At 40.4% G+C, this 16,350-nt stretch overlaps 1 protein-coding gene across 5 annotated transcripts in view; it reads left to right on the top strand.

Moving 5' to 3' along the window:
- Positions 1 to 16,350, top strand: part of DNM2 (dynamin 2) — a 91,644-nt gene that overhangs the window by 45,791 nt on the left and 29,503 nt on the right. For 3 of the 5 annotated variants that reach the window (XR_010909266.1, XM_060763480.2, XM_060763478.2), the window contains exons 12-14: positions 3,229 to 3,299; positions 11,233 to 11,284; positions 11,982 to 11,993. Coding sequence is in view for 4 of the 5 variants with exons in the window: in XM_060763480.2 (XP_060619463.2) it covers positions 3,229 to 3,299; positions 11,233 to 11,284; positions 11,982 to 11,993 (135 nt within the window). In the remaining variant the exon portion in view is untranslated. The remainder of the gene's footprint in view (positions 1 to 3,228; positions 3,300 to 11,232; positions 11,285 to 11,981; positions 11,994 to 16,350) is intronic. The other 2 variants (XM_060763481.2, XM_060763479.2) reach the window with 1 other exon arrangement.

The raw sequence follows: 16,350 nt of genomic DNA, 5'->3' as shown, positions 1-16,350 counted from the left end.
ACTTTCCTTCTACGCTGCAGAGACACAGATTTCTTGCAGCCATAAGGACCTTCAAAACACCATAGGCTTGCCGGATCTATGATCACCTGGAGCGCAACCTCTTACGAGAGAGAATTCACACCATCCGCAAAGGACTCGCAAACGCAGACAAGGAACTGTTGCACCTCCATATCAACATCAGCCAGAAGATGAATTCCCAGGACTGGGACAAAATAGACAACCTCACTTACAGAAAAATGGAGAAAAAGATAGCTGTCCACACCAACAGACAAAACCAAAAATTCCACCAGTATTTAAAAAATCTCTAAAATTACAACAGCAAACAACAGAGACGAAACATTCAGGGACAACGAATCACCGCTCAACAAAAGATTCCCCCAGGCACTAACAAGCCACACCAAAAAAACAGCCAGGCCATCAAATGCTAATCAAGGTGGTCAGTTGAAACATTCACACCTAGCTCCAGCAGCCAAGAGTTCTTTCTCCCACCCTAATCATTCAACAGATATATAAACCCAATTTTCCTAGTTCCAACAGACATCACTACCTCTGAGGATGCTTGCCATAGATGCAGGTGAAACGTCAGGAAAGAATGCCTCTGGAACATGGCCATATAGCCCGAAAAAACCTACAACAACCCATGTTTACACCCTCTTGGAACACATTGGACATGTTCCAGGATCTGTTTTAAGTCCAATTCAGCCATTTTATCTTTTTATTTCTCTTGTAGGGCCTTTCTGACTGGCATGCTGTGTATTTTTCTGGGAAGAGATTTCTGGCTGATTCCCCAGTCTGCCTCAAACTGACTTCTTCCTCACTTCCTGGTAGTTAGACCAAGGACATCTTAGTAGAGGATTGCATGCTGCCACCACTCAATAGGACAGTTTCACTTATAAAATTCAGGAAAAGCCATTACAGGAGTGTCCCCAGTCTCTTCCTTCTCCTGGAGAGTTGATCTCAACTGAGGAGCTCAACTCTAAAAGAGAACTGAAATTCTCTCAGTAGCTGACTTTGTGTACACACAGAGCTTCTCTTTCACAACGCACTCACCACCACTGCATTAGGAAATGACCTTTTATTTTAAAAGAAACAGGAAATGCATAACTACTTTATTGCTGCATTGCCAACTTTTGCAAGCAACTAGAAATACACGAATAACTATTTCCTTGAGAACCAAATCAAGGAAAGCACAAATATTTGAAAGACATCTCCTGACACAAAGAAGTAATCAAAGTTTTTTTCATTTAAAGACTTGGAGCCCTTGGTAGCACAATGGGTTAAACCCTTGAAGACCGACAGGTTGGAGGTTTGAATCCGGAAAGAGCGCGGATGAGCTCCCTCTGTCAGCTCCAGCTCCCTATGCAGGGACATGAGGGAAGCCTCCCACAAGGATGGCAAAACATCAAAAAGATCCGGACATTCCCTGGGCAACGTCCTTGCAAACAGCCAATTCTCTCACATCAGAAGCAACTTGCAGTTTCTCAAATCACTCCTAACACACACACACGCAAAATTAAAGACTTAACTGAATATAGTTGTATGTATTAACTGACCATCCTAATTATAGCTTTGTACATTTCTGCCATGTCCCCCATGGAAAGGATTGAAGTTTGTTTTGCTGCCTCAAAGAAAACCCAACACTACAGGAAGAAAGTTGGAATTTTTTCTGTTTCATTTCCTTCTTGAATTCCACCAGTTCATTCATACCATTTCCATCTTGGGCTCACTTTTATGATCTTAACACCTTGCAATAGGTTGTTTCTGTATCTTAACTCCAAGCTGACTTTTATATCAGTACAAAAGTAATGGATACTTACTGGTAGACTTTATATATTATACTAGTGGTCCCTTGCCACACTTTGCTGTGGCCCAGTCTGGTGACCTGGAAAATAAAGTAATGAGAAAGTGTTGGTTTCTAATATATGTAATATCTTTCCTTTTGTGGGTAAACAGTATTTCTTGCTGTTTCTTTGTCAGTGTTGGCCTACTCTGGAACATGCAACATATCATTGTCCTTCTTTAGGGGTCCCTTTCAAATCTTTGATACTGCATCTGTCATATACATATATGTATGTGTGTGAATGGCTGGATGGCCCTTTGTCAGGAGGGCTTTGATTATGTTTTCTTGCCTTGGTGACGGGAGTTGGACTGGGTAGCCTTAAGGCAGCATTTCTCAACCTGGGGTTTGGGACCCCTGGGGGTGTTGCAAGGGGATGTCAGAAGGATTGCCAGAGACCACCAGAAAACACAGTATTTTCTGTTGGTCATGAGGATTCTGTGTGGGAAGTTTGCCCCAATTCTGTCATTGGTGGGGTTCAGAATGCTCCTTGATTATAGGTGAACTATAAATCCCAGTAACTACAAATCCCAAATGTCAAGGTCTATTTCCCCCAAACTCCATCTGTGTTTATATTTGGGCATATTGAATATTCCTGCCAAGTTTGGTCCAGATCCATCATTATTTGAGTCCACAGTGCTCTCTAGATGTAGGTGAACTACAACTCCAAAACTCCATGCCCACCAAACCCTTCTAGTGTTTTCTGTTGGTCAGGGGAGTCCTGTGTGCCAAGTTTGGTTCAATTCTATCTTTGGTGGAGTCCAGAATGCTCTTTGATTATAGGTGAACTATAAATCCCAGCAATTACAACTCCCAAATGACAAAATCATAATTTTTGAGTGATGGTTACTCCTTGTGTTGCGAGACGTTTTGTTGCCAACTTTGGTGTGATTTTGTTCATTGGTTCTTTTGTTTTTAGGGTACTCATTACGCACAGAGCATTTATATATATATAGATTATAGGACAACAAATATCTTATAAAGATAACAGGTTTTTTATGTATAGGAAATATTGCAAATTTCATCATGGATATGAAATGTGATTTCTTTTGAAGAAGGAACAAAAGCCAAACGAACATAATATAATTTTATGACAAAAATGTTTTTGATCTTCAGAGTTCATGAGGGAAAAGTAGTTTTGTTCAATATTAAGTGTGATCTTTCATTAATGTTAAATTAATGTCATTTTAAAAATCAGTCATATCTTTATTTCTAATCTAAGGGTCTTTCTTGGTGTTTGTGGAACCCCAATCAATGATGGACTGATACCGGCAAGATATTATGCATGAAATTCAAGCAAGCCTTACTGATTTCCTAATTATATACTCGGTGGGATAAGTTTTTCGACTGGTTGCCATTTTGGGGGAACTTTTCATTTTTTGTCTCTTTAGATTCTCCTCTTGATTGACATAGAGCTGTCGTACATCAATACTAACCATGAGGACTTCATTGGATTTGCAAAGTGAGTATCTGCTGCAAAGTAAAGTCTGAAGAGATTCTGGGAAGCAGTATGTGGCCTGGGGAGCGTTGTGCATGACTGCTGAATTTCCTGGCTAACCAGCATTTTGTGACTGGATGCCTTTCAGATGCTCAAACTAAAGTTGAAGTGTGGTTGAATAGCTTTCTTCCCCAGAGATTCTGACTGTTTGCACATATCCCAGTATTGGGATTCAGGGATATGGATTGGTTGCCTAAAACTAGCTATATGTAGCTGAGATCAAACTTGAATTTTCTGAAAGATAGTGACTTTAAGGTTCTTTAGAGTAGTAAGGATTCAGATAACACAGGATGCCAAGGAATCATAGAAAGCCTAATTTACCACATATAACAACAACAAAACTTTATTTATATACCACTCTATCTCCCCAAGGGGACTCAGAGCAGTTTCCAAGTAACATAAACAGTACATACAAGAAAAAAAATGGCATAAACATAAAATTTACAAGACAATATAAGCATTCAAAACCACAGTAGCACATATATTTAAAATAATCGTGTCTGATCAAGGCAGTTTAAAAGGCCGGGCCGGGCTAGTGCGATTTTAGAGGGCCCGGGAAATTAGGTAGAGTCTATGGCTGTACATTTCCAGGGCCCAATAGAAGAGAGTGACCTGGGTAATTGGTAGAAGAAGATATGGCTCTACTAAGATAAGTGCTTTACTGGGTACTTGTTATTCACTTGCCTCTACTTAGAATGGAAATTGCTGAAGAAACCATGGAGCAAAGCTCTTTAGTTTGCTTAGCACAGTGTCTTTTCTTGATTATTTCTCTCCCAGTAATCAAGAAAAGGAAATGGGGGTTTGTTTTAGGTTCAGAAAGGAAGGATCAGCATACTGTTCAAAACTGAAGGCCGGGGTTGCCTAAGTAGTCTTTTTATTATGTTTCCAACAATAGCCTGGGAATGAATGAGAACAGACATAACACATATATTGCTTTAGCTTGTGTCCTCCATTCTGAAGAGATTTTTTTCAAGCAATACTGAAGTGAAATGCAAATTGCATGCATTGAAATTTCAGAAATGTTAATGGAGCACTGTCTTTTCCTCCAATAAAGGCCTATATCTAGCTACTTATGTTAATAATAATGTTGCATTATTATCTAATGGAACAGTCAAACATGGTATTAGACGAAAGTGAACATTGGAACGGCTCAGACAACAATTTATGGACAATGAGACTAACAATGAAGGCATTGGTTTTATATGTTTTATTGAATGTAATTTTTAAATTCTGTTAATTGTATATTGTTAGGCATCAAATTGCTCAGTGGTTATAGAATCATAGAATTGGGGCCATCCAGTCCAACCCCCTGACAAGAAGCAGGAATATTGCATTCAAAGCACCCCTGACAGATGGCCATCCAGCCTCTGTTTAAAAGCTTCCAAAGAAGGAGCCTCCACCACACTCTGGGGCAGAGAGTTCCACTGCTGAACATGGATGTAGCGTACCCTGATTTCAGTAAGGCCTTCGACAAGGTCACCCACGACTTTTTGCCAAACAAACTAGTCCAATGTGGGCTAGGCAAAACTACGGTGAGGTGGGTCTGTAATTGGTTAAATGGACGAACCCAGAGGGTGATTCTCCCCAATGCTTCCTCTTCATCCTGGAAAGAAGTGACAAGTGGAGTGCCACAGGGTCCCGTCCTGGGCCCGGTCCTGTTCAACATTTTTATTAATGACTTAGATGAAGGGTTAGAAGCCATGATCATCAAGTTTGCAAACAACAACAAATTGGGAGGGATAGCCAATACTCCAGAGGACATGAGCAGGATTCAAAACAATCTTGACAGATTAGAGAGATGGGCCAAAACTAACAAAATGAAGTTCAACAGGGACAAATGCAAGATACTCCACTTAGGCAGAAAAAACGAAATGCAAAGATACAGAATGGGGGACAATGCCTGGCTTGAGAGCAGTACGTGTGAAAAAGATCTTGGAGTCCTCGTGGACAGCAAGTTAAACATGAGCCAACAATGTGATGTGGCGGCAAAAAAAATCAATGGGATTTTGGCCTGCATCAATAGGAGTATAGTGTCTAGATCTAGGGAAGTAATGCTACCCCTCTATTCCGCTTTGGTTAGACCACACCTGGAATATGGTGTCCAATTCTGGGCACCACAATTCAAGAGAGAGATTGACAAGTTGGAATGTGTCCAGAAGAGGGCAACTAAAATGATCAAGCGTCTGGAGAACAAGCCCTATGAGGAGCGGCTTAAGGAGCTGGGCATGTTTAGCCTGAAGAAGAGAAGGCTGAGAAGAGATATGATAGCCATGTATAAATATGTGAGAGGAAGTCACAGGGAGGATGGAGCAAGCTTGTTTTCTGCTTCCCTGGAGACTAGGACGCGGAACAATGGCTTCAAACTATAAGAGAGGAGATTCCATCTGAACACGAGAAGAACTTCCTGACTGTGAGAGCCGTTCAGCAGTGGAACTCTCTGCCCCGGAGTGTGGTGGAGGCTCCTTCTTTGGAAGCTTTTAAACAGAGGCTGGATGGCCATCTGTCAGGGGTGATTTGAATGCAATATTCCTGCTTCTTGGCAGGGGGTTGGACTGGATGGCCCAGGAGGTCTCTTCCAACTCTTTGATTCTATGATTCTCACAGTCAGGAAGTTCTTATAAGCCGCCTTGAGTCACCTTCGGGTTCAAGAAAGGCGGGATAGAAATATCGTAAATAAATAAATGAAAAATCCTTAGAGCCAGCCAAAATAGGGAAGTATTATAGCACATTCAGGAAAAATGCTTTGACCAGTTTTCAGGAAAGTGATCTGCAGTGCAGTCCTTCAGAGTGCCTCTCCATATGAGTGTGTGGCCCATCTACACTGCCATATAATCCAGTTTCTGAATGCAATTTATCTTCTTTAATAATATAAAAATAATAACTTTATTTTTATATCCCGCCTCCATCTCTCCGAAGGGACTCAGGGCGGCTTACAAAGGGACAAGCCCAGAGAGCACAGAGTTAAAAACATAATACAATAAAATCAAATCAAAACAAAACCAAATAGAAACATATCACAATAAAACATAACATCATAAAAACAGTACTATTCAGAGCAATAAAAGTGCTGAGTTCAGAGGGCTCTGAGTTTGTGCAAAATTCCTAAATTGAACTGGATTATATGGCAGTGTAGACTCATATAATCCAGTTCAAAGCAGATAATCTGGATTCAGAAACTGGATTATATGACAGTGTAGATCTAGCCTGTGCTTGAGAGAAAAGGTCCTATTTTGTGTACAAATAATATTGAGTATGGTACTATTGAGATGTGGTGTACAGTTGCAGGCATATTTAGCACGAGATCTTTGAAGGGAAAACACAATTTCTTGGATTTGAGACCTTAAGAAAACGAAGAGACTGACAGTGAGTTTGTGGTACCTGCCAATGTTGCACCAATTATATTTTAAAATAAAAAGAGCAGTATGTTATAGTTGCTTAGCTGCACAGCTACACATTAATAAATCATATGATGAGATGCAGCCTTTCGTGGTATGTGGAAACAAACTAACACACACTCCTAGCTTTGCAGTACAGTCAGGCATGTAGCCGGGGGGGGGGGGGGGGCTTGGGGGGCTTCAGCCCCCCCCCCTGAAATTCTCATGGTGATTCGCAAAAAGGCCTTACTGTTATGTTTAAACTGTTATGTTTCTCCATGTCATGAACTGATCACCATACTCAATATATCCCATATGCATGGAGGTATTGGGGTAATGATACAAAAGGTTTGCTAGGATAGACCCTCTTTCACTTAGACTCAGCCCCCCCCCCCCCAAACAAACTCAGCCCCCCCCCCCCCCAATTGAAATCCTGGTTACGGGCCTGAGTACAGTCTGGGTTTTTGTATACAACAGCTGACCCACAGCATTTTGTGAACTCAGAAATGCTTAGATCAGTGGTTCTCAACCTGGGGTCCCCAGATGTTTTTGGCCTCCAACTCCCAGAAATCCTAACAGCTGGTAAACTGGCTAGGATTTCTGGGAGTTGTAGGCCAAAAACATCTGGGGACCCCAGGTTGAGAACCACTGGCTTAGATGATTCATTTATGTCTTGCTGATTATTGCTTAAGAAGTCATTCCTTGTAACTTTTACACTCACTCTTTGGGAATACAAGTCTGTGTGGAATTAGGTAAATTTTCATCTGTAATGTAGATTTCTTCTTAAAATAGGGTGGGAGGAGGATCAACTAACTTCATTTCTGCCTTCTAATGCTGTTGTTCTTCCATGGTATCCAGCATTTGCACAGTCCTTTCAGTTAGTTTTCTTGCTTCTTGTGTTTAAATGCCCATGTATAATTGCAATATTTTCACCTGGCTTATTTATTTATTTATTTACAGCATTTATATTCCGCCCTTCTCACCTCGCAGGGGACTCAGGGTGGATTACAGTGTACTCATATACGGCAAACATTCAATGCCAATTTTGACATACAACATATACAGACATACACAGAGGCTATTTAACTTTTTCTGGCCGCCAGGGGAGCTGTTGCTTTTAATCGTCCATCTGCAACACTGATGAAGTAACTCCGCATTCCCCGCATGCTTTTTTGCTGGAGTGCTTTGCTGGAGTCTTTTTTATGGCCTCATAAATTAGTTAATTTAGCCTCCCCACACTTTAAGGTGGTACCTAATTTTCCTACTTGACAGATGCAACTGTCTTTCAGGCTTCTCCAAAATGTTTTGACATTCTTTCCCCAAAACATGTCTCTGAGTCAGCTTTCTTTTTCTCATATTTATGGGAGAAATGCTTCTATATTTTAAGGGAAGAAATCTTGTATTTGTAGCCTCATTGACCGCTTAAACTGGGTCCCCTCGGGAAGATAGGGCGGGTTAAAAATAAAGTTTTAATATTCTATAGTTTAGAACAGGGTTGTGCTGTTTAAAGCAACAATATCATCCAACTTCTTGAGGATTTTGACATTCCTTTGATACTTCTTTTGAATTTGTATGACTAATTTATCCCATAACCTCTAATGGAAGAATTATTCCAAAGAAAAGCTTATGATGTTTTTGACAGAATCATTTTAAGTGCTGCATTACAAGATATAAGATTTTTTAGTAGCAGCAATTTAATTCCTTCATTGGTCAAGAAGACCCTGTCTTACTTCACTTAACATCTTACTTCAGAGTGATCCTGGGGTGTAACAGCACTAATTTCTGAGCATATATTTTAGCTGGATGCCATAATCTGAACTTTGTGTTGTCCATGGATGAGGCAATATTTTTAAGCTATCATGATGGACCCAGTTAGAAATAACTATATCCTAGAATCCAGAATGTCCTCTCTGTTTACTAAGGTAATTTGTACTTCCATTTACGATAAGCTATTACCAGCAACTTCTCTGGTCTGTTTCAGTAGTTTCTAGTCACAGTCTTAAGGTCTTGCAGACCACATACCTTTCACAAACCAAGTTATCGAATATGTCTGTGCTTTTAATTATCAAATCTCCAAAGCTTTGTGTTTGTATGGCTCATTTTCCCCTCCCCCCCCCGTCTCTAATGTTGCCCAGATGTGCACTATGTTCAGTCTGCTACTTCACATTTCTTTCTTCCACATTGAAATCATTGATTCTTCTTTTCATTAATCTTTCTTGGTTTTGCTTTGAATCTTTCTTTTCACTATGGATGCCTCTGAAACTTCTCCCAATGTCCCCAGCTGTTACACTGAGCAGCACGTGGTGGCTGGGTGCGTATCTGCCTGTGAGAATGCATCACTATTATGACTGCCCTCCAGCTTGACTAACCTTTGGAGCTCTAATTGAAGGGGTTTTATGAAAGACTGGGAAGAAAGTTGAAATTAGAAAGTCAGCAAGCTATCACTGCATTTCACAGTAGAAGGATCCTCTCATTGCCAATCTCCTTAGTTCTGTAGATCAAGAGAAGAAAGCAAGAACATCTTTTCAGTTGTGGGCAAAAGTTCTTCTTGTTCCTTACTTTCTCAGTTCTCCATCACAAATCAGAAAGAACCATCCTTTCTCCAAAGCCCTCTGCAGTTTCTGGCCACAAACAATGACTGACTTTTAAGCTTAGTGAACATTTCTGGAGCTCCTCCTTTCAGGAGTTGAGTGAGGAGGCTCTGAGAGAGATGCTAGATCTATAACAGATAGACGTGTGATCATGAAGCCTGTACCACTTCTGAAACAGACTTTGAATGACCACTGTGATCAAAAGTTGATATAATCAGAAATACAATAGTCGTTAACATTCTATGCTTGTGGAACTACCTCTTTCCAAGTCTGCTTTCATCAAAAGTTTTCAATAGGGAGAGTGTATAACTTTTGGTGCTCTCTATAGTTTCCATCAATGCTTTCAGATATATTATTCTCCTCATTTAACCTGACTTTTTCTCTATTACCGAAAGAACTCAGGTTCAAAAAGAAAGATGCAAATTGATCTGGTTAATGCAAGATGGGCTGAACTGGATTGCTATGTTTAACCCTTTTCAACACAAAGCTGCATGGTAGAAATGTTTCCATCGGCTAGACCAGTGGTTCTCAACCTGTGGGTCCCCAGATGTTTTGACCTTCAACTCCCAGAAATCCTAACAGCTGGTAAACTGGCTGGGATTTCTGGGAGCTGTAGGCCAAAACACCTGGGGACCCACAAGTTGAGAACCACTGGGCTAGACTCAGCAGTGGTTCTCAACCTGTGGGTCCCCAGATGTTTTGGCCTCCCAACTCCCAGAAATCCCAGCCAGTTTACCAGCTGTTAGGCTTTCTGTGAGTTGAAGGCCAAAACATCTGGGGACCCACAGGTTGAGAACCACTGAGCTAGAAGATTATATTGCTTATTTTGTGTACATGTATTCAGTAGTGTAAGGTGAGTTGCATCCAGCCAACTGGGCCATATCACTGCAGGCTCTAAAGATTTGTAATATACTGGTCAGGATAAATATTCTAAATCGTCTTGCTTCATTGATGCCTTCCCAAAGGAAGTTGGTGTTTTCAAATGACAGCAAATTGATCCAGTTGTTTTGGACTTCAGCTCCCAGAATTCCCAGCCAGCTTACCATCTGTCAGGAATTGTGGGAGCTGAAGTCCAAAACATCTGGAGGAGCACAGTTTGAGAACCACTGATTTAGGTTATATTTGGGGGGAGGGGGTCCAGACTAATTAACATAGGTGAACCGCAAAATAAGTGTCAGGCAATGCTGTGGATTATACTTTCTTTACTACATAATAGAATAAGATCTGTGGAAGTTGATATTCTATAACCCTTTCAACTTTGCTTCTTTGGAATAAAAATGCCCTTAAAGTAATGGAATGAGCTTAAGCAGTTGACCTACGGTTTTGTAGCACTGCTTTCCTATTGCATGGCACTTTTTTTGCAATTGAGGACAAATATCTTCGCATGCTGCTTTGAAAACGTGACTTCTTTATTCTCAGCAGGATCACAGAGTGTACAAACATTCTTCTGGAAGTCTTGAAGTAGCATTTTCTTAGGCATGATCAATATTTCTTGTTGCAAAAATACAAACAACCCCTAAAAACTGATTTTAAAACAAAATTACATAGCATTTTTCTCTAAACCTAATTTCAAAACCTACTTCATGCTTATGGTTACCCTTTTTAGTTTGAGAGACAGCTGTTGGAAATATGGCAGAGATCTAAAATCTATTCTCTGATTCATTCAGGACCCAAACTTTTGCAACCACATTTGTTATGAGACTTCTGGTGTTGGAGAAATCTATTGTGTTACTTCTAGATATTTGGACTTTTCCTGCAGCTATTGGAACCTCCTTTTTGCATTTCTTTAACTTTGCTTGATTTGAATAGGAATAAATGCATTGCTAGTTCTGAGCGTTGTTAATATGCAGGTTTACTTTGTTGGAGGTGCGATGATAATAATAATAGACATGCTTAATGTAAAATCATCTTTTTATCCTTTTTTTATTTCAGTGCACAGCAAAGAAACACCCAAGCAAATAAGAAAAGAGCAATACCAAATCAGGTACTGATTGATGTCTTCTTCCTTCTGATAGGACTTAATATCAGACACCTGATCACACGTATGGATCAGGACGTTGACCTGGCTTGTGAGCATAGCACCAGTTTAACAAAGCAGTTGACACTCTTCACATGCATCATTTGAAAAAGGAAAATGACATGGTAGAGTCTACAAATTGCAGGAAGTATAGTGTGTCCATAGAATTGCTTCTTAATTGTTTAGGTCAGAATAAGTTCTGCAGTGTGCCTTTATTTTTTCCTTTAGAAATGGCCCTCACACTATGCCAGTTGTAATATGGTAGAAGAGGAAAATCTCCAAGTCAGAATCATGCCGTCTTGAACCCTTGAAAGGAAGTTGTCTCTTTTGAGTCTTTTCCTGTTGCTGGTAGGCAGGGCTTGAGCAGAAGACTGTAAATGTAGCTTTTTGCATGAAGTTAATGTGTATATAATGCATCTAAATATGTTGAATTTTGTTTGGAAAGACTGTAATGAAACATTAACACTGTACAATTATAATTAATTGCATGTAACTTTTTTCTTTTACTGTTTTTTTCTTGCTTTTTCTTTTTTATCCTATCATTTTTGTGCTTCCCGCTTCCCCCTTCCCCCTTCCACTCCATTATTTGGTTTTCTTCACTCTTCTGTCCCTCATCCTGCTTTTCTTTATTTACCTGCACCACTAATTTTGCCAACCTCTAAAGGGTGAGATACTGGTAAGTACCTGTATACTATGCTAGTGACTGATAAATAAACCTTGGTGATGGAGACTTGTTTTCTCCCAAAAAATAGAAGTCTCTAAATTGAGCATCTTTCTAATTGCACAGAAAAGCAAGTGATTTCAAACAGCATTCCGGGAAACCCAGACATGGGAATTGCAATCTTATCTAGTGCTGAAATCTTGGATTTATCAACTTGCCTATAAATGTGGCTTTTAGGGAAGGATAGTGGCTTTATAAACCTTTATTCAGCATGTAGAAGGTTGGCACTAGTTGCATCCTTCTTGGCACTGCCCGAACATTTTTCTATCTTGAAAATGGACTGGATATGTTTTTACTGAAAAGCCTTTCTTCATGCTTGGCTTTGTGTCCTCCCATCCTTCCTTTGTGATTTTTTTGGTATGCTGAAGTGCCATGCCTATTCTGTAAACCCTATTGCTAAGGCTATGGACTTCAGTTGCAGATGAATCCCTCAGCTCTATCGTCATTTACGATTGAGAAACAGACCTATGGCTAACAGTGGATGCCTTGTGTACTGGAGAACTTTAGCTGGTAAATGAAATTCTACCAACTACTTCCATAGAGACTGCCTTCTCCACCAATTCTTTACCTTTTTCCCTCTCCAAAATTACATTTAATCATTTATTTGCAATGTCACTGTAGATACTAGTTTGCTCTTTGGAGTGCTACCTCACAACCTTAGAATATGGTATAAGACAGTGGTTCTCAACCTGTGGGTCCCCAGTGTTTAGGCCTACAACTCCCAGAATTCCCAGCCAGTTTACCAACTGTTAGAATTTCTGGGAGTTGAAGACCAAAACATCTGGGGACCCACAAGTTGAGAACCACTGGTATGAGAGAAGAGTCCCAGGCTCCAAGTGAACGAAGAAAATAGCAGTTGGCTAATAATTTTAGACTTGTATATTATCAACAGTTGCTTTGTTACCATCATTTGTTTTCTGAGCCACATTCTAATAAATAGAACTGACCCTAGGAAGAACCACTTGCAGTCTACGTGGTGTCTAGCCTAGTCAAAAGGAGTTGCTTGACAATCATGTCTGCATCTGGAATAGTGACAGAAGTTCCAAATAAAAGGAATGTCTACAGGCCCCATGCAGTTCAGAAAGACATCCAAGAATGTTGCCAAACAACAGGGACTCCTTCAGATCTAGAGTTGTCTACCGAGGCTCAAAAGGCTAACTCTGAGTCCATCTGCCTATTTTGCTTGGCAGTTGCTACTGTTACCACTATGTGGCCATCACCTGCTATGCAGGCATCTTTCTGTCCCTAGGCAAAGAGATTGCATGTCCCACCACTCCTTTGCACCACTTTCCCTTGTCTGGTGAGAGCAATGCTGCCCCATGCTTTTCCTTTGAGTGCCTTTTCCTGTGACAATTAGACTGGTGGATTTGGCTTGGACTGCTACTTGATTAGAGAAACGGTTTCAACTCAGGTTTCCCTGAGAGAGGTGTTGCGGATGGTCTTGGAGTCAGAAATCAAATTGGCACACCTTATTGGCTTGGCAAGAAAATTGCATTGCCAGAAACTTGGTTATATGGGTGACGGCAGTGTTGCCTTAATAACAAGAAATTGCTCCACCCACCTTTGCTCTGCAGATAGCTTTTTCCTGTATGGATGCAACAATACTACTTACATATGAAACTGACATGCTCACTGACACATTTTAAATACTTACATCTTTGTTCAACTTAGATTTGAGATATTGAAGGTTTCCTGGCCGTGCAATATTTTTACTAAATATTGCTGCTCCCTACCAATTCTATCTTTGCTCCAATCACCAAGAAATTCTGACTTTCCAGAAGAACCTGAAAATTCTGACATATTCGTTTTCATGATTTCTCTGAGCACACATGAAAACATTACTTTCCAAGCATACTGTTGTGGCGCTCTTGTGTGCTGCAGGAAATTAGAAACTGGCATTAAGGCCAACGCATCCATCCAAGTCCATTTTCATGATAAGCTTTGGGCTTATTTTCCACACAGAAGGCATGTTTGGAACTGTAACTCATTTAGAAATATAGATCAGGCTTCCTTTGAAGTTGATTAATTCTTACTCTTAACACATGCAACCTCTTTCAAAAGTGGAGCATCTCTTCAATTTTAATTTGAAAAAAAAAAGATTACCAACTATCTGGCATTTGAGTAACGCATAAAGCTTCACAAGGACTTTTCTGTTCTCCATGACTCCAATTCCAATGCAAACCCTAGGGATTTTTTATTGCTGACTGCAGGAATGTGGATTGTGCTACGCTAAGAGGAAGCTGGAAATCTGACTGGCTGGGCTGTGTCTTACTTTTCATAGGAACTGGAGGTGAAACTTGCTTCTTAGGCTATATTTAGATTCAAATACATCTTGCTGTATTTGAAAGTGGGAAAGCCTTAATGGAAACCTGTGCTTCTTATCTCAGTTCTTTCAACTTCTATATTAGGATCGGGATAGGAAGTAGCAAGCTAAGGATAAAAGACAGTGACACCCAGGAAGAACATCTGTTATTTTTGCCTAAAAAATGTCCTGTCACATACCTTTCCCCCCCCCCCCCTCTCCTCTTCTTCTTTCTCAAATATGTAAATATTCCCAGCTCTTATGAAGGACAACTGACTTAAGTCCCTACTTGGTCACTAAAAATGACTCCAATTCCTCTAGACAGGTGCCACTTGATTGTTCCCCTCAAATTCTTCTTTCTCTGGATCTGTTTCTTCCATATAGGTCTCAAGATTTCTACCTTTGGGTCCAGTCTTCCATACCCATTTCCTTAAATTATATTTAAAATGTGAATGATTTCTGATTCACACACATTTGACTAAAATGATCTGAGGGGCAGTTTTTGCTTTTGTGGCACAATAAAATACCCCCTCCAGTTTGATCAACGTGAAGCTGAAAATGTCCTTCTGGGTTTTGTCTGCCCATGTTGTTGTTTAATTGGCAGGCGTGCAACTCATCCTTGGACCACCAAGACCAATGTTTTGTCATGGGTGGTTCCAATAAAAAGTCCCTTTGTGAGAGTGGATTTTTTGAGGGTGTAGACTGAGGCTGGGGGGCGGAGGGCCTGGAAAAACTATATATGACCGACAAGTTGCAAATTCCCAACTTTTGCTCTTTTTCTGGCCAGGTTTCCTTTCCAATGTCATGCATTCATAGCACCTTCCCTACTATTTTGTGTGAAACAAACAAATTAAATCACCATTTGTACAAGCCCATGCCCACCAGTGCTCCACTTCTGTCTGTCTGCTGCCTTGATGTTTACGTTAGCAGCAACCTGAGCAGTTCTGGAAAGATGAAGATGCGCCAGATTGGTATGCACTGATGCACATACCTTTTCAAAGCTTGGTTGGAAAGCTTAACTGCAATGTAACCCAGGCCAAATTCATGACCCCTTTCCAAATTGTTCAAAGTCTTGCTATAACATCTGTAGTTATTGTGTCTTAACTCTGTTCAGCTGTAGCCTTTAGATTTGCTTTCGTCTTCTAATCTGTAGGTTTAACAAAGCTTCTGGAGTGCCTCAAAACATAGACTGTTTCCTTTTCAATCTGCTCATTGCTAACCAGCATAGAGATACTAGCTTGAGTAAAATTAGTTTTCTATCATGCTTTTAGCTCTCTAGGCTTCCTTTTTAGAAGGAAGAGCTTGATATGAACATTGAACCAAATTAATGAGAATATTAAGAATTGCCAACATGACATTGACCAGCTACCCTTGGGTTCCTGAGGCTGGGTTCGTCAACTTTAGTTACAGGTCTCTTGCGGGAGGTCCCACCCAGAAAGTGGGATGCTGAGACATAGATAGATATAAATATAGATATGAAAGATAGCGTTCTCATCGTTTTAACTAGCACACTGGCTACTTGCTGGTTCATTTCAATTGTCTCATGAAATTAAGAACTCTCCTGCCCAGCGGCTTTTTATGCAGCCAAGGTTTTTACTACCACTTAAGTGTATGTCACCCATTCAAATATTTAAAGCATGGTTTGAGGTGGGAGGAAGTCATTAATACTACATATGATGTGTGAAGCAAAATGGAAAAGTAGGACTGTGATGGAGACACTCAAGGATGAGCAACTAGATTGCCAATCTAGTATTTTGTGTCTCTCTCTACTTGGAGTTGCTTTGCTGATTATTATTCAGGAGTTTACAGTGAAGCTGGGTGGTATTTTGTTACATCCATGGAGGAAAGCCTAAAATCCTTCTGGAATTGGGCTTCTCTGTTTGCCAAATGGAATTTGATTTACCTTAAAGCAGGCCTCCTTAACTTGCAGCCTCCCAGGAGTTTGGGACTTCAGCTCCCAGAATTCCTGATTATTGAACAAACTAACCAAGGCTTCTGGGAGTTGGAAGC

The sequence above is a fragment of the Anolis sagrei genome, chromosome 2 (genome assembly GCF_037176765.1).
Source record: "Anolis sagrei isolate rAnoSag1 chromosome 2, rAnoSag1.mat, whole genome shotgun sequence".
NCBI lineage: Eukaryota > Metazoa > Chordata > Lepidosauria > Squamata > Dactyloidae > Anolis > Anolis sagrei.
This window is presented reverse-complemented; position numbering and strand designations above follow the sequence as displayed.